Source organism: Triticum aestivum, chromosome 4B (assembly GCF_018294505.1).
Source record: "Triticum aestivum cultivar Chinese Spring chromosome 4B, IWGSC CS RefSeq v2.1, whole genome shotgun sequence".
Lineage (NCBI taxonomy): Eukaryota > Viridiplantae > Streptophyta > Magnoliopsida > Poales > Poaceae > Triticum > Triticum aestivum.
This window is the reverse complement of record NC_057804.1, coordinates 26,568,551-26,586,970: the sequence shown is the minus strand read 5'-3', so window position 1 is coordinate 26,586,970 and position 18,420 is coordinate 26,568,551. Positions and strand designations below refer to the sequence as shown.

The 18,420-nt window shown below is 44.3% G+C and overlaps 1 protein-coding gene and 1 pseudogene across 3 annotated transcripts; both read left to right on the top strand.

The window, feature by feature from the left end:
- The first annotated feature begins 1,093 nt into the window (after window positions 1-1,093).
- LOC123090734 (protein SOSEKI 3) lies at window positions 1,094-6,240 on the top strand. 3 transcript variants are annotated; one of them, XM_044512070.1, is made up of 8 exons: window positions 1,094-1,899; window positions 2,015-2,073; window positions 2,307-2,532; window positions 2,655-2,724; window positions 2,880-2,995; window positions 3,112-4,042; window positions 5,520-5,786; window positions 5,922-6,240. In XM_044512070.1, the coding sequence occupies exons 3-8, from the start codon at window positions 2,373-2,375 to the stop codon at window positions 5,992-5,994; spliced, it is 1,617 nt and encodes a 538-aa protein (XP_044368005.1). In that variant the 5' UTR covers window positions 1,094-1,899; window positions 2,015-2,073; window positions 2,307-2,372; the 3' UTR covers window positions 5,995-6,240. The 3 variants fall into 3 exon arrangements, with proteins under 3 accessions (XP_044368005.1, XP_044368003.1, XP_044368004.1); XM_044512068.1 differs by having other exon boundaries at window positions 2,015-2,532; XM_044512069.1 differs by having other exon boundaries at window positions 2,015-2,532; window positions 5,520-5,818.
- Window positions 6,241-14,841: 8,601 nt separating this feature from the next.
- On the top strand, window positions 14,842-15,264 carry LOC123089914 (ribosomal protein S7, mitochondrial-like; annotated as a pseudogene).
- Window positions 15,265-18,420: the final 3,156 nt, after the last annotated feature.

Genomic DNA, 18,420 nt, shown 5'->3' with positions numbered 1-18,420 from the left:
CATCAGACAATTTTTGTTGGTCTTTATTTTAAACACCCAAGTTTGGATCATGGATCCTCACTGCCGTGTAAAATTAGTGGCCAAGTTTTTTTTATGGTGGACCACCCTGCTTCAAAATCCTAGATCCACCATTGCGTGTGAAGCTCTCTCTATTCTATCCGGCGATACCTTTTTCCGCTCAGCATATGGTCATTTAGTTACTGAGATTAAGGCCCTCATATAAAAAGTAGGGATTTTGTTCCACAGAAAACTAGAAGAGTACAAAATATGGTAGCAGATCTGTTAGGTGTTTAATTACGGTCATACCGAGTCTTGCATGGCTGTTTGGATGGCCAGAGATCCTCTCCATGTATTAAGGAATTGTTGCCTCTAGATTGTAAACCTGTTACTCCCTCTGTCTCGGTTTGCAAGTCCTACGCGTATAACTAGGTTGCCAATTTTATCACCCTAATATTAACTATATAACACAAAAATTATACTTTTTGAAAGTAGAACATCTGAAGTTTATATTGGTATATTTTTTGTAATATATGACTTGTATTAGGTTGGTCAAATTGATGACCTAGAGGTACGCGCACGCCCCATAAACTGAGAGAGAGGGAGTACCACATTGGAACAAAGCCCCCATTTTCCTGGGAAAAAAACCCCTGAGGCAATCATCTTCTCAAAAGAAAAACGAAGCCAATTATGTCCCCCAAAAAAACCGTTCGGATTCGCCTAACGGTAGGTGGTTAACGTGCGGTGGAGAGAGCACGTGGACTCGAGGAGTCAAGCCAAATTTACTTGTATATTCTCCAAAATGTGGATGAAACGAGTGTTTTCCTTCACCGAATCACCATGTCCAAGGGAGGACTCCGAGGAGGATAAGTTCCCACAAGAAAACAATCCTATAAAATCTCTGCAAATTTCCTCTGGTTTCAAATGATCACCGGCCAAAGGAACACCGTGGGCTCGTGCGCCTGGTCCACAGCCATGCCGACCTCGATCTCGGCAATCACCACCAATGGCCTCCGCTTCGCGTTGCGTCGCGTCGCCGACCCGACGACACGCATTAAATGCCCGCCATTGCCACCCACCCCGCCAAAAGCGCGCCTCGTAGTACGTTACGCGCCCCCCTCCCTCTCCCTCGTCACCCCACCCGCCACAACCGCTCGCCGTCCGTCCGTCCGTCCCGTCCACCGCCGTTTCCACCCACCACCTCAACCCACTGCAGTGCATTCCTCCGGTCCTCCCACCCCGCGGCTCCTCTGCCCGGCCGTGCCGTTTGACCTCGCGCCCGCCCCGTCCCTCTCCATGGTCCATGCTCCCTGCCCTGCCCTGACGCGCGCTGCACTGCACCGCACGTAGCCCTGCCGCCGAGGACGGCGACCTCGCCTTGCCCCCTCTCCGGCTCGCCCCGCAGTTACTCGCCTGTCCCGCGGCAAAAAGCTTCTCCCCCGCCCTCGCCCATCCCCTGCTCGATAAAGTTCGCAATGCAGCTCCATGCCCGCCATTAATGCCCACCTTCCTTCCTCGGCACCTTCCCGGTCAGAGATTCCTCCTCCGTCTCGCTAGCGCAGTTGCCGTTCCCGTGCGTGCTTCCCCTGCTCGATCTGCTCTGCTTCCGTCCCGCTGGGAGCTTTTCCCGGGGCTTGGAGCCATCTGCTTGTCCCCTTCCCTCTCGTGTTTCCCTGCCCGCCCACGCCCTCGCACCCGCAGCCTGTCCAAAAAGTTTCAATCTTGGAGCCCCCTACTCCTCCTCCCCCCCCCCCCCCCCCCCCCCCCCCCCCCCCCCATCTCTCTCTCTCACCCGGCCGCAAGCGTGGCTCCAATAAAAGCTTCCCGCGCCGCAGCCATCCCCACTCCAGTCCACCTCCCGTGTGGGTTGAATTTTGGCCGGCTTCCGGTTCAGCCTTTCAGGTACCTCTACCCAGCGCGTACCTCGCAGAACCGATTTCTTCTTCTTGGAGTAGTAGAATTCCCTCCCTGTTCTCCGTTCTCCTCTGATTGCTCAAAGAAAAATACTAAAATGCAGGTTCTGGAGGCGCGCGCCGGGTGATTCCTCCATTGCCGAAAGCTTCCGCCGTCTCGGAGGTACCCCCGCCCCGCTGTTTTCTTGCTCGCCGGGAAGCTACCGGATTTTGGTGGCACCCGGCGAGCCAATTCCGGCCATGATCTTGTATTTTGTGCCGCCCGACGGATGGACGGACGGAACAGCCGCAAGGGTCCAAACACCTTTTTCTTCGGATGCTCTGCCTCTGCTAGTCCCCTCCGGCGCTGATTTCGAGCCAGCCAGGCGAACTGACGCTGGCTCCGCGATCTTGCAGGTGTGCATTTTGGCAGTCTGCCATTGCCGAGGGCGGGGGAGAGGCGCTTCGGTCTCGGCGCGGGGGATGGAGGGGCGGGGGAGGCGGCCGCGGAGCCCGGAGCGGCGGAGGCCGCCGGCGAGGAAGGTGCCGGTGGTGTACTACCTCACGCGGAGCCGCCACCTCGAGCACCCGCACTTCGTCGAGGTGCCGGCGCCCTCCTCCTCCGACGGGCTCTACCTCCGAGGTCAGTGCACGGACGGACGCCGCCGCCACATGGCCCCCGCGTGCAGCGCAGTCAGTCTGCTCGTACCACAGCTTGTGTAGTGGCGATTGATTGATTGGTTGGTTGATTGCTTTGGTGCGCAGATGTGATTCGTCACCTCAACATGGTGCGCGGCAAGGGCATGGCCTCCATGTACTCCTGGTCCTGCAAGAGGTAAACCAACCAAGCTACCAAGCAACCAAGCGAAATTCTTTGAAGAATTTCATGGAGTTCTCTGAATTTTCTGAACTCCATGCACTCCATGAGTTGTCTGAACTTTGGCGAGTTGACAAGAAGTTTTCTGAATTTTTGAGTTCCTGAATTTCCAGGAGCTACAAGAATGGGTTTGTGTGGCACGATCTCGCAGAGGACGACCTCGTCCTCCCGGCCACCGACGGCGAGTATGTGCTCAAGGGCTCCGAGATCCTGGACCAACCTTCTTCAGGTAATTCTTTTTGTTCCCTTCGAGCTGCCATTTGCTCTTGTGAACATCGACTGGGAGCTTGAGTGCTGATTGGTGTTGCCATACCATCTTTTGCCTGTTTGTTTAAATATGTGCAGGTCAATTTCACCATGGTAGTAATGGCAACCAGAAGCAGCAGAGCAGGGTGAAAGAGGGTAGTACAAGGTTGCCTTTGTCAAGGGAGGCCTCCTTCTCCTCCTCCCCACCCAGTGTGACAGTCAGAGAAGCCAAGCCTCGGCGCGTGCCATCGGTGCCTTCGCGGGACGAGGACGACTCCCCCTCGCCCTGCCGGGGCACCTCCTCGGAGACAATGTCGCCGGAGTCGGAGCCTCAGAGGACTGTCATGTCACGGCCGACGCCGGCAGAATTCAGGGTTTTCAAGCCCACCGGTTTGATGGATGCCGCAACTCAAACCGATGACCTCGGCAGAAGATCAGCTCGGAGAGCACCTGAGATGCACAAGAAGAGTCTGAGCACTGATCATGACGCTGTGGTTCGTGATGTTACCGAGTACCGGCAGCAGAGCCATCCGCGCCGGTCGGCCGAGCTCCAGGGGATCTCCAGGGATGTCATGTCCCACTGTGCCACTCCACTGAGCATGGCCTCAACCCATGGCAAGTCCGAGAGCTTGGAGTCGTTGATACGTGCCGACAACGCGTCAGCTAACAGCTTCAGGATTCTTGAGGAGGATGACATTGTCGTGCCGACCTGCCCGAAGCTGAGGCCGGCGAATGTGCTGATGCAGCTCATCACCTGTGGTTCACTTTCAGTGAAGGATCATGACAACATTGGCCTTGTTGGGGCTTACAAGCCAAGGTTCCCGAACCTGAAGTTCCCGTCGCCGCTGATTTCTCGCTCCATGATGATGGGTGAGCTCGATTACCTATCAGAGAACCCCAGATTCATTGGGACACGGATTGAAGATAAGGAGTATTTTAGTGGGAGCATCATCGAGACCAAGACGCAGAGAGACGTTCCCGCCGAGAGGCACTCGGTGCTTAAAAGGTCTTCTTCGTATAACGCAGAAAGGTAAATTCAGTGCTTCCGCGTTACATTTCGGTTGTGCTTAAATAGCTTAGAATTTAGAAATTTTCCCTTTTGTGCTTAGATAACTTAAGACTATTTGTATTACTTGACCTATGCCACTGGTTAAGAAAATAGGTTTGTGGCTAATTCTGTAGTGGTTACTTGACAGTTCATACTTTACAATCCTATAATGCATTTTTCCCTTGTGTGTTTTTCTGTCTCAGAAAATACTTGACAGCTTCATACTTCACCTTGGTGTTTTAAGCATGCCAACTTAGATTTGATTGATTGGGTGCTTCATTTTTCAAAATCATTTCTATTTTGTAGTCATGAGATGTCAGCGTTTGAAATATGGATATTGAAGCTGAACTTTTGCAGTGATTGCTCATTTAAGAGCATTGAGTTGCGCATAATATCCACAGAAAGGGGGGGTTAGGGTAGGCTGGGCTCGGCGAATTTAGAGATAGGAAAAGTGCCACGTACCATATAGATTTTATGAATTCAAGGACCATTGCTTTTCCGCCATTTAGTGATCCCCGGACTCTAGACGAGGCCATTTTGCAGTTAGCTCGGTGCCAACGGCACTGCTAAGTTCATGTCCTGCGTTGCCATGGTGCAGCTGGCATCCACGCAGCAAACAAAATAACAAAGTACAGGGAATCTACTGAAGAAAACCGAGGTCAGGGCATTGCAAAATTGGTAGACGCGCCTACTAAGCGAGATCGGAAATTTTACTTTTGCGCATTTCACCTTAGTAGTTCTGTTTTGGACAATGCGATGCATATTTTTGAACTAGGAACAGCGCCATACGTAGCTTGCCTTGCACAAATTCTTGTTAGTTGGTAGATGAAGAACATGGGTAGATTGGTGCAAAGCAGGAGTTACCGAAAGTAAAGGGTGACAATTTTCTTTCTTCTGAAGATTTTTTTGCCCTCCTGTTACTCCTTTTTGTCACTACTCCAATTCTACAGTTTTAATTCTATGGCAGTAGCTTCACTTGTTCATTGCCAGACACAGCACGAGCATATGTCAGATGTAGTTTAGAGGACCACACTACATGGCTGGCTGGCGAGATTCTTCAGTTGCTCAACTGAAAATGCAGCAGTAGCAGATATCCTATTGCTTCATACTGATGAACAGTGGTTGTTGCTATCCTAGAAGAATTGTCACTGTTATAGACGGACAGATCCGTGAACTGAACTGCAAATGCCAGCGCGGTTCATGCGCCGATCCCGATCCCGGCTGGACCATTTTCTGTTTCACCCTGTTAGAATCCAAAGAATTCAGGTAGCATACGTCTGAATTTTTGTTAGCAGGAGATTTGGTCGTTGGCACAACGGTTGTTTCAGTTCAGAGGCAGTAACATTTCCTTGGCATTTGCCTAGGATCTTACTTACTTACTTACCATGCGAGTTTCATCGGTTTCCAGTTAATTCATTCATGTGGTGGTGTTCTTGACCATGGATGGACGATCTCGCAGGGGCGGCGAGAACCTCTGCGACTGCACGGGGCCCGATGAAGAAGAGATGGTACCGCGCTCGAGGTGCCTGCCCCGGACGCCAATACTGTCATCCTTGCTGCACCCGAAGAGCGAGACGCAGAAGTCCCCGGTATCGGACTGCAGGAGGAGCTCCTCGGCCGGGCCGGACTCGATTGACGGCGGGAGCAAGCGGTTCACCGACGCGTCGTCGAGGGTAGAGTCCTTCAGGAAGGAGAGCAAGGAGAAGCTCGTCAAGATCGAGGAAAGTTAAGTGCTCCAACTCTTTGTCACTGCACTGGGTATGCACTCGAGGCTTTGATTTCCCCCTTGCAACATACCGAAGATCCCGCGCGATATGCGACGATGGTATTGAGGTTTTTGTTGTGGATCGTGTGTGCGCAGGCTGCCGTCGGGAGCCCGCGTCGTGATCCAGTGCACCGTGCCCTGCGACGACGGCGACGAAGATGCATTCTGAAGCCTCCTGGACTTGCAGCTGACCTGGCCACGTGACGTGGCGCTCTCTTTGCTTCTTTAGATGATGATGAATGAGTTGCTGACGAGTTTGTGTTTTCTTTCTTGAGATGTGTAGTGTGTTAGCTTTATTCTTCAGGCGTAATGTATATTTTTTTTTTCTGTTCTTTGGTTTTGTTGAAATTTTGTCCTCGTTATCAGTTGTAGTAAGTGCCTGTTAATCCCATTTTGTGCTCGTTATCAGTTGTAAGCTTTATGGTTTAATCTGTGCTTAGCAGAATTATGTGTGCTAATAGGTGTTTTTTGCATTAAAAAACTCACCAGAAACAGGAAATGCACGTTTCAGTTTTTTCAGCATAAGAAATGCATGTGTTTTAGGATTTTTTTTGAGAATGGCTAAATATATTGATAAAAACGTGTAATATTGGTACAATAATAAGTAGACCGTCCCCGCAAAATAATAATAATAAGTAGACCGAAGAAAGCAGTAATCAGTACAGTAAAAATGAAAGTTATGTCATGAGGCCAAACCTCCACTGAAGATTTTTCGTTGTTGCTTTGAAGAAACATGAAATGCTCCTATAAGTTTTCTCAGCACAGGAAATGTACTTGTAAGTGTGATTTTAAGCATATTCGGCCCAAGTTCAACTACTTGGGCTGTTGCTGTTAACAGAATTTTGGTAGGATCTTGGGCCAAACGAGCTTATTATTAAGATTAGAGGACTGGCCAAAATACGAAATCACTAATTAAGGAGTACTTCTTGCGGAGATCACTCTAACTTTCCCAGGTTGCGACAAGTGGCGCGCTGTATGTGCGCCACTTGTCGCAACCTGAGAGTTTTCCCTTTTTTCGTAGATACGTTTATTCAAAATGTTTTATCTCTTAAACCGTGCGCCCAAATCTCCAACCGCTTTCGCCGTTGGATTCCTCGCGTCGAAATCTTCAAAACTAGATCCCATGTTGATAGGTCTTGATGAACTTTTTTTTCATGAAAAAACCGAACGAAAAAACCAACGAAAAAACCGAACCGGGAACACGGGTTTTTTCCCTTTACGAAAGAGGCACGCCCGTGCCTCTGACGAAATCACAACTGTGCCTCTCACGAAAGCAAAACCGTGCCTCTCGCGAAAGAAAAAAAAAATAGAAAACGCGTGTCTTTTTCCTTTTCGAAAGAGGCACGCCCGCGCCTCTCGCGAAAGCACAACCGGGCCTCTCGCGGAAGCAAAACCGTGCCTCTCGCAAAAGAAAAAAAACAGAAAACACGTTTTTCCCTTTCCGAAAGAGGCACGCCGGTGCCTCTCGCGAAAGCACAACCGTGCCTCTGTCGGAAGCAAAATCGTGCCTCTCGCGAAAGAAAAAAAAACAGAAAATGCATTTTTTCCCTTTTCGAAAGAGGCACGTCCGTGCCTCTCGCGGAAGCAAAACCGTGCCTATCATGAAAGAAAAAAAAACACGTTTTTTTTCGTTTCCAAGAGGCATGGCCGTGTCTCTCGCGAAAAAAAAACACATAAAACACATTTTTTTCCCTTTCCGAAAGAGGCACGCCCGTGCCTCTCGCGAAAGAAGAAAAAACAAAAAACACATTTTTTTTCCCCTTTCCGAAAGAGGCACGCCCGTGCCTCTCGCAGAAGCAAAACCGCGCTTCTTGTGAAAGAAAAAAAAACAGAAAACACATTTTTTTCGTTTCCAAGAGGCTCGGCCCTGCCTCTCGCGAAAGCACAACCGTGCCTCTCGCGAAAACAAAACCGTGCCTCTCGCGAAAACAAAACCGTGCCTCTTGCGAAAAAATGTGTTTTTTGCGCGAAAAAATTATTTTTTTCGAATTTTTTTTGGTCGAAAAGCTAGGGAAGACCGGTGGAAAACCAAAACGTAAAAAAAAACTAAAAAAACCGTTTAAAAAGCCAAAAACGCGTGCCGAAAAATAAAAAAAAACAAAATTCGGAGGGAACGCCCAGAGCGTGACACGTGGCGAATTACTGAGAGCGCGCCAAGTGGCGCTGATCGTTGCGAGGCTCCGCTCGTTAATTAGGTGCTCCCGCCAAAATATCACCGGGAGAACTATATCTGGGTTATAGCAAGAGGGAAGCAGCTCTCGCGTGAAGGATTCCCTCCCCCGTTGTTCCTGGGCCGGCCAGTATTTGGTGTATCTTTCTCAGTCGTTGGCTTCTCGTCACTCGATCGTGTGTTGTTTGTTGGTTTCGGCCAGGTTTTTTTTCTTTTACTATCTATTTTTTGTTTCGGTTTTCTTTGTCACATCAGAGTTCTCTTTGTTTTTTTTTACCTTTTTTCGTTCGTCATTTTTTAACAGGTTTTTTCTTTCTTTTTTCTTCGTTCTTCTTTGTTTCTTTCACTGTTTTTTCTTTTCTTTCACATTTTTTATTTTTTCTTTCGTTTTCTATGTTTCTTCATTGGTTTTCTTTGCTTCTTTATCAGTTTTCATTGTCTCCATTCTTTTTACCTTGGTTTTCATAGTTTTTTTTTGTTTATTTGCATGTGCTCATTAGTTTTCTCCTTTTTTTTTGGCACAGAACAACAACATAATTTATACATGTTTAACACTTTTTGAAATACATGAAACATTTTTCTTTTACATCTGAAACATTTTTATGTACACGTTAAACCGAGCTAGTTGGGATGGGCTCCTAACTACTTTGCAGGGTATTTCTCCTCCCTGAGGCCGACTCGGTCTTGTGGTCCCTCTCGAGCTCCGGGAAGTTCACGGTCCAGTCCCTTTACAATAAGCTGACTGAGGGACCGACTCTTGACATAACTAGGGGGCTATGGAAAGCGTCCATCCCTTTGAAGATCAAAGTGTTTCTATGGCAACTTTCTGTGACCGTCTCCCTTCTTCGAACAACATTGCCATTAGACACGGCCCTTCGGATGGATCTTGCGCGCTCTGTGGAGCGCATGAAGATGCCAACCACATCTTTTTCAAATGCCATCTAGCCCGTTTTGCCTGGAATGCCGTCCGTGAGGCTTATGCGCAGAACTGGAATCTCAATTCGGCTTCGGACCTGCGTAGGATCCTTCTTGCTCAGAGGGGTAGCTTCGGGCGTGTGTTGTGGCGCTGCATAGGGGCGCTGTGCTGGTCTCTTTGGACCACCCGCAATAAGATGACTATCGAACGCAAGTTCCCTAACCACCCTGTTGACATTATTTTCAAATGCCACGTGTTCCTCCAGACATGAACTCTGTTGGGGAAACGACGTGATGCAGATCGGATGATGGAGGCCATGGAGCGGATCCGCACGATTCAGGTGGAAGCCCGTACTAAGATGATGCTCATGGCGATATTTTGGTGTTACTTCGGTCTGGCTGCTTGTGTGCTAGTTCTTATGTCATCCTCTTTCAGGCTGTGGCCGGTTGCATGTTTAATATTTTTGGCTTCGGCCAGCTCTTTCTTTAGGGTGTTTATCCTGTGCTGTACTTTGTTGGATGCTGCCTGCCGGTGGGCTTTATTAATTTAAAGCTGGACGCTTCGTGCGTCTTTGTTTTAAAAAAAACATTTTATCAAATACATGATAAAATAGTTTTTCTAACATGTATTTTGATGTCAATTGTTTTTCATATATTTTCCACATTTTTCTATATGCATCAGGACAATATATATGTACACGTTTAACATTTCCTGAATACATGATTAATATTTATGTAAATTAATATTTTTATGTCTACTATTTTCATAAACATTGTAATAAATTTATACATAAGCAACATATTTAACTACAAGTTTAACATTTTTCAAATATATGGTTCACCTTATTTAGACACATATTTTTTATGTCTACTTTTTCCAAACACATTGCGCTTTTTTTGCATACGTCAGGAACACTTTTTATATACACGTTTAACCTATTTCAAATATATGATTAACCTTTTTCCCTATATATGTTTTGATGTCGTAAATGTTCTACAATTTTCTTATGCATTTGAAACTTTTATCTATACACCTTTAACATTTTTTAGTGACCAATTATCTTATTTCATTTTTGGGTATAATGTGATTTTTATATATATTTAGAGTATTTTTGAAATACAAGAAGTCAGAAGATAAAACAGGAAATGAATGCAAAAATATGAAAAAGGAAGAAGAAAAAGTGCTGAAGGACTATGGTCCACGCTAAGCCGGCCCATAGTCGCAGTCGCGCTAGATCACGCTGTAAGCGAGACATAGTTGTGTCCAAATATCGCTCTTTACGAGTGATACAACGACGTCGATCTGCTAGGCTCATAAAGCTTCCGCTCGGTCCCCATGCTCGGGTGCGCCTATGCGGGAGCAATAAGTTAACGAGCCCTCCTTCAGGAACCTCACAACGATCACTTACGGTGGGGCTGAGCGCGCCATTTGCCGCACTCTCAGCCGCCATCACATGTCGCGCCCTGAGCGCTCCCTTTTGTTTTTGTTTTTTTATCTTTCTGCACGCGTTTTCCGCTTTTTAGATGGTTTTTCCCTGGGTTTTTTCAACTTCTCGGTTTTTCATTGGTCTTTCTTAGCTTTTCAAAAAAAAAACACGAAAATCGTGTTTTTTTGCTTCCTTAAGAGGTATCGTTTTACTTCCACGAGATGCATGGTTTTGCTTTCGCGAGAGGCATGACCGTGCGTGTGAACGAAAAAAAATATATGTATTTTTACCTTTTTTTTTGTTTCGCGAGAGGCACATTTTACTTTTGCGAGAGGCACGGTTTTACTTCCGTGGGAGGCATGACCGTGCCTCTCAGAAACGGCTTCCGGAAAGAGGAAGAAAGTGCTCCCGGTTCAGTTTTTTCGTGAAAAGAAGTTCAGAAAAACTTATCAACATGAGATCTAGTTTTGAAGTTCTCGACGCGAGGAATCCAACGGCATGATTTAAGAGATAAAACATTTTGAATAAACGGATCTACGAAAAAAAGAAAAAAAAACTCCCAAGTTGCGACTGTAGCGCGCCACTTGTCACAATTTAATGGGAGTGATCTTTGGAAGGAGCCCTCCTCAGTTAATGATGAGAAAAGTATGTTTTTGTCCCTAAAGTTCCCCAAAAGTATATACTCTCAAAACCGATTAAACTTGGTCCAAAACCAGATTTTAAGCACATTGACCGGGATTTGATCAGGTTTGAGCACGTTTGACCGATGAACAGTAAATTTTAAAAAATAGCAAACAAATTCAAAAAAAAATCTGAGATTTCATGACAACTAAGATGCTTTGGTGTGCTAGGTGCATGTAAATTTTTATGAACCAAAGTTTGTTATTTTTTCACGAGCTTCTCGAATGTCGGAAACCCACACAAATTTTCACGCATCTTGGTTGCCACAATATTTCAGTTTTTTTTGAATTTTTCAAATTTACTGTTCATCGGTCAAACCCGGTCAACATGCTTAAAATCTGGTTTTCGACCAAGCTTATCCGGTCTTGAGATTTGGAGGACCAAGTGTATACCAAAAAAATTTAAGAGACCAAGTCTATACTTTTGATTAACTTGAGGGACCAAAAACATACTTTTCTCATTAATGATTTCGGCATATGCCTCTTATAGCTAACAACTTGCCAAGATGGGCCGGCCCAAACACCGTGCGATCCGCTCTAGTTCGTACCTTTTTTTGTTCTACTGCTCGTTTTATTTTCTTCTTGCTCCTTTTGTTCAGAAAACAAGTCTATGTTTCGAAAGTTGATTAAATTAATAAGTCTTCAAGGATTTAAAATAATAGTTGTGAACTAAACCTTTTTAGTAAAATAATAAAAAACAATAAAAAATGTCCATGAACAATGAAAAATATCTGGAACTTAAAACAATGTTCGCAAAAACAATTAAAGATTGACAATGTGTACCCGAATTGGAAAAAAATGTTTGCATTTTACGAAGTGTCCACAAATTTACAAAGCAACCATAAATTTGGAAAACAATCTTTGCGCTTTAAAAGATGTTCTAATACTTTTTTAAAAAATTTACTAATTTTAAGATATATTTAAGAACAAAAAAGTGTTCACAATTTTTTATCCAACGCTTCCTCCTATTCCTATTGATCAGATCAAAGCCAAACCTATCTAGTCTTGCACCCTGTCACCCGCCGCTCTTTCCAAAAACAAAGAAATTCTATCTTGGGAACTAAGAAAGAATCGGAATGGGAAGTATTTATTTCTTGATTCTCCGGCTAGCATCCTTACTTCCTTCTTCAATGGAAATTCTATGTTTTAGCTCGGTATAAACCAAAAAATGAGAAATTCTCTTATTTGTAGAATAGTCTTCTTTTGGTTAAATCCGGAGAACCCAGTCGAAACTATGATTCATGTTTGTGGATTTTAATAGCTCTCCTATCTACCCGGAGATGATCTTCTACCTTTACTATATGTGTTCTTTACATATCTTTTGATTGTTTTTGAAATCATTGTGTCGTTACAAATTCAGTGGTTGCACCCTTGTGAGCAAGTTGTTGCCGGATTGGATAGGAGAAGTGAAACAAAGCTACGAAGGAGAAAAATTAGCGGAAGAAGTTAAGAAGAGCATTAGTGAAGAGAGAGGAGGACAAGATGGTTGGGAAGAGGAGGAAGGAGTATTACGGAAAAAAGGGAGGCTTTATGTGGGGACCACTGGAAATGCAAGAGCCAGGATAGCGCAAGAACTGCATGGGACAGCTACCGGAGGCCATTCAGGTATACTAGCTTCCTATAAGAGAACTAATAGGAACTTTGTCTGGCCAGGAATGGATGCCTCTCTTGAGGACAGACTGTGACGGTAAAGCAACAACATAACTCGCAATGGCCCTCGTGCCATGAGACATGGATTTTAGTCGACGTAGATTGGATCGAAAGATCGCACTTCCGCTCTTCTCCTATCGGACTAGTCACTTCCTACTCTCCTCAAGTGAACAGTTTAGCCACTATCCTCCCATATACTCTATTTTTTCATTGCTTATGAACTGGAACTTGTTGGTGCATGGATTTCACGTTTCGGCAACACTTTGGTTTGTGCATGGTTGTGAAAAGAAGGCTTTCTATACACTTATATGAAGTTCATTGGGGAAAGAAAGAGAAGCTTGCCTTGATAAAGCACATCCTTTCGCACTCCAATAGGCATATATTGTTACAAGGTTATGCCCAAAGGTCTCAAAATCGCCGGTACTACATATCAACGCGCAATGACTAAGATCTTCGATGAGATAATACATAAGATTGTCGAGTGCTATGTAGATGATCTCGTTGTAAAGGCGGTATCCTATGAAGAACATATTCAACATCTCAGAATCGTATTCGACCGCCTAAGGCAACATGTACTCAAGTTAAACCCGTTGAAGTGCGCCTTCGTGGTCTCGTCAGGCAAATTCCTAGGGTTTGTCATTTGACGCCGGAGAATAGAAATCGACCCGAGTAAAATCAAGGCCATACTCGAAATGCCTCCTCCTCAAAACCTTAAGGAGCTGCGTTCGCTTCAAGGGCGCATGGCATACATCAGACGATTCATAGCCCATTTTTCAGGAAGAATCCAACCTTTTACAAGAAAAACCAAAAAAAAGACATTCCATTCTTTTGGGATGAAAACTGCCAACAAGCCCTAGATGGCATCAAAAGCTTCAATCCGTCAGTCCTGGCTGCACCGATACTAGGGAAGGAGCTTATACTCTACACCACGGCCTTGGATGAATCTCTTGGGGCTCTATTGGCACAAGAAATGAAAACAGGAAAGAGAATGCCCTCTATTACCTCAGTCGTGTGCTCGTAGGAGCTGAACATGCGTACTCTCCTATCGAAAAACATTGCCTTGCACTGGTGTTCGCTGTCAAGAAGCTACGACACTACATGATAACACATCGGGTCATCCTCATCTCCAAAGTTCACCCACTTAAATATCTCATGACAAGACCAATGCTTACGGGAAGATTGGCAAGATGGGGCCATCATCCTTACTGAGTTTGACATTGTGTATGCGCCGCAGAAGGCTGGGCAAGCGATGGTGGATTTCCTAGCAGCACATCATACATATTTCTACAGTAAATAAAATATTTCCATGGATGGGATTGCACGTAGTCCATTCCACCTTTATCTATCTAGGTTATCCTTCTTTCTTAACAAAGCAGAATGTGATGATCGATCCCTCTATTATGGGATTTATGTTTATACCAAAGCCTCTACTTTAGATATTTACGTTGATGAAGGAAAGCCTTGTTAAATACTACTACTTTTGACTTCCTTTTTCGTACTCTTCTTTCATCCTCCTTACCAGAACACTTTTCCTTGTTCAGAAGAATAAGATACTAAAATTGTGGCTTACATATGGAAAATGCCTTCGTCTTGAAGCTACCAATGCACATCACGGTGAAATCATTGTCAATTAATTGTTAGATTCCCCATATCACCCATAGCCACCCAAATCTTTTTTTTGCCTCAAACTCTGCTGCCCTATCACTCCTCGATAAGTGTACTTACTCAGGTTGTGCACTTGGCTGAGCGAGATCTTCCCCTTTGGCATGAGAACCGCCTACCTACGCTAACGTAACTAATGCAGATGACGGAAGTTAGTAGTTCTCCTATGCCAACATGAACACAAACGAAATCGTCGAATTTAGTATAGAAAGAAAAGGAACCACGTCTATTCTCTTTTCTTAAGTACAAGAGGGATAAGTACTTATTCCTGGCTGGCGGTATCATTGCTGCTCCCCGCCTAATGCAGATCATTGTGCAATGCTTATGTGAAATCTCAATCCAAAACTTATTCGTTTCGTTGGAAAAACCAACGCCGACGTCAAGATCAGTCTCCTTTCCTTTCTCTTTTCGGGAGCAGAGCTGAAAAAGATGGACAGTAACGATCGTGTAATATCAATTTATCGGCCTCGTCATCGAAAGCGGCTTCCAATTGCTCAAAAATTCTCAGCTATATGGGGGACTTTGATGGTGAGCAAAAATAATTGATCAAGAAATTGGTAAACTTTCGCATGATCGATGGTAAAAGAACGAGAGTTCGTGCTATTGTTTATAAAACTTTCCACCGCCTAGCTCGAACTAAACGCGATGTAATAAAACTTATGGTTGACGGCGTAGATAATATAAAGCCAATATGCGAGGTGGTCAAAGTAGGAGTCACAGGTACTATTTATGATGTTCCTGGGATTGTAGCCAGGGATCATCAACAAACCTTAGCTATTCGTTGGATCCTTGGAGCAGCTTTCAAACAACGTATAAGCTACAAGATAAGCTTAGAGAAATGTTCATTTGCTGAGATACTGGATGCTTACCGAAAGAGGGGAATTTCACGTAAGAGAAGGGAGAATCTTCATGGACTGGCTTCCACCAATCGGTAAGAAATATTAGAAAATTTTCTATACCCCTATATAGTGTGCGGGTAACTTTGAAAGATGTTCGTTGGATGAAGCCAATTCGACGGTGCAGAGATGGAAAATCCGAGCACTACTGGTCGTTTGGATATCATCTATATTCCACCAGATTTTGCCACATGTACAATCTAAAAGGCTCCATGGTTGAACTTAAGCATAATGCACAAACCTCAAAACATAAGCACTTCTCCTTTGTTTTAGAATCTTCCGTATCATAATTGCCCTTTTTTTCTAGATGAATTGTCATTATTTATTTTACTTTATGCTTTACAACACAAAATTCCATGAATCTTAAAATAGATTAGCTTTTTTTATAAAAACTATTTGATTTTGAATGAGATGAACTATAAGAATTAAACGAACATCTACATCATGCATATATGACTCAAAGCTTACATTCTATAATGTGACATTTATTCATAATTTGGTTGCCAAATCTCATGCGTGCAATGCACGTGTACCTTACTAGTAAAAAATGTTTGTGTATTTTGAAAAATCTTCATGAATTGATATTTTTTCACAAATTTGATTAAATGTAGACAAATTTGGAAAATTTTCAAGAATTCAAAAAAGCTAGACAAATTCAAAGTGCTCCAGGCCAATTGGCCTTGGAATGGTTTGAGGAAGCTTCCAGGCTGGCCACATGGGAGTTAAACCATAGTTTCGAAGTTTAGTTATCTATGAACTATGTCCTATGTTTGAACCATTACTGTGTATAATCATGTTCGACGTCCTATGTTTGAACTAAGTTTATGAACCTCCTATATTCACAAGCATTTATTTGTCTCCAAATTTTCAGTCTGAAAATGGCAGAAAGCAAATGGGGGATGTCGATGGGCTCCATAGTTTCATGGACAAACTGATAATTTATGCAGACATGTTTGAAAATATTTGCAGATCGAAGAGGAAGAACCTTTGATGAATACCCTTGTATATGCCCTTAGTAGCTTTAGGGCATGTTTGGTTTGTAATGCTAAGATTGCCGCGCCTAATCTTAGTCATGGCACAACATGCTAAGCCCCTTTTTGGATTGAACGGATTTCATATAAATTTCGTCGGATTCTAATCCTTTCCTCTGGAAGCCCTTTTGATCATAGGAATATGTGCCAAATTCCTATGGAATACATTTTTTTTAGAGATCTAAGAAAAATAAATACATTTCCATACCCTCCACTCCATAGGAATCTAATCGTGAACTCCAACCTCATTTTGTTTTTTTCCTTTGAGAAGTCTAATGCACTTGCTCTCTCTCTCTCTCTCATCCTCCAAAATTCATGTGTTCATTTCCTGTGCATCATCCAAAGACAAATCTTATGAAGTTCAAATGTCTTGAAATCCAGTAGAAGCCCCAAGCATGTGTTTGGTGCATTGCCATAGTTATGACCTGCCACAACTTTTTATCTATATGGTTGATAGCTCTATTTACACGCATTTTTAAAGTTCATTTGTTGCACTTATCTTCATATATCATGTCCCATTGAACCAAGTACATCTCCAGTATGCATGATTTCTTGTTTTTACTCTTTTCAACTGAGAACATTGCATAGTTCGTGGTTTTATTTTGGAAATCCAACTCGGCTCTTGGGAGCATTTGCTCCTGTGCAATTTTTTTTTTGCAAATGTCATTTTTTGTGATGAAAATATATGTGTTCATTGTCACACTCTAATGCTACCTACAAATTTTTAGGAGGAAAGCCTAAGCATTTTGACATGCGCAAAAAAAAAAAACAAGTCCAACGTCAAGTGTTACCTCCAAATGTTACACTTGTTTTTGTTTGTTTCATCGACGAAGCATTATTATCTTGTTTCGCATGAAAATTGCCAAGCATGCTTGTTACAATAACAAGAACATCTACAAAAAAGTTAGCATTTTTAAATTTTATTCTGAATTTACTGTTCATCAGGGTGCGTATGCATCCCAGGGCCAAAACGGCCATCCTGTTTTATTCAATTTTATTACTTTTATTTGTTTTATTGTGTCTACAAGCTATATCTCTCTCATCATCTAAAATTCATGTGTTCATTTCTTGTGCATCATCCAAAGAAAAATCTGACGAAGTTCCTATACTTGAAATCTTGTAGAAGCCCCAAGCATGTGTTTGCTGCATTGCCAGGGTTATGACTAGCCACAATTTTGTATCTGTTAGCGCATATTTCTCCCTTAGTGGTTTTGGTGATTAATGACAATGCTTTTGCGGACTAATCGTGTGCATTGAACATTTCAGATAATTGATCATGTGGCAGAAGACGATTCGAGCCCCACGGAGTTCTAAGAGAAGACAATTATTTTCATTCGTTTCATTTTCGATGGATTTGAGTCGTAGGAGAACCATACTATTAAGAGAGGGTCCGCTTCGGAAAGGTTTGGGTGTTTGCACCCTTGTTCTTTCCCGCTTCGATGGAGCTACCCCTTTGTTTACTTGTAGTGCTCCTAAAGGCCCCAAGCGGTAGTACCGCCTGTAGGCGGCAGTACCGCGGGGCAGTGCCGCGCGTGGTACTGCTGTCTTTGGGGATGCGATTTTTTGTGTTGGGTTACGCGATAGTGGGTCGGTCGTAAGAGCGGTAGTAGTGCCCTTGCACTACTTCTCCACTTCCTCTTCCCCTTCTGGACTCTGGGTGTTCTCGGCGGTAGTAGTGCGACAGTGGGTGGGCAGCAGTACCGTCTGTAGGCGGTAGTACCGCTGGTGTGGCACCGCCTCTCCGAACCTAGTCTGCTCTTCTTCCTTGGTGCCCTGTGTTGCGACCCCAGCGGTACTATCGCTGGGGCGAGCGGTAGTACCGCTCCGGCGGCACTACCGACTCGTGGTCTTGCTCCATTGCACCACACTACCACTACTAGGGAAAACCTTATACACAGAATCTTAGCAGCAGCGTGGTTTAAAAACAGACGCTACTGCTAATTAGCAGTAGCGAGCTTCAGAAAAGAAAGCTACTAATATCTAAGTAGCAGTAGCGCTCTAGGTGAAACGAGCGCTACTACTATAATTGCCACGGTGTTGCCTCTAGGCTAGATATAGTAGTAGCGCCCTTCCAAGGGATGCTCTACTGCTAAAGTACTTAGTAGCAGCGTTTTTCCTCAAAACTCGCTACTGCTAAGTATCACCGCAACTAATTAAGTTTAGT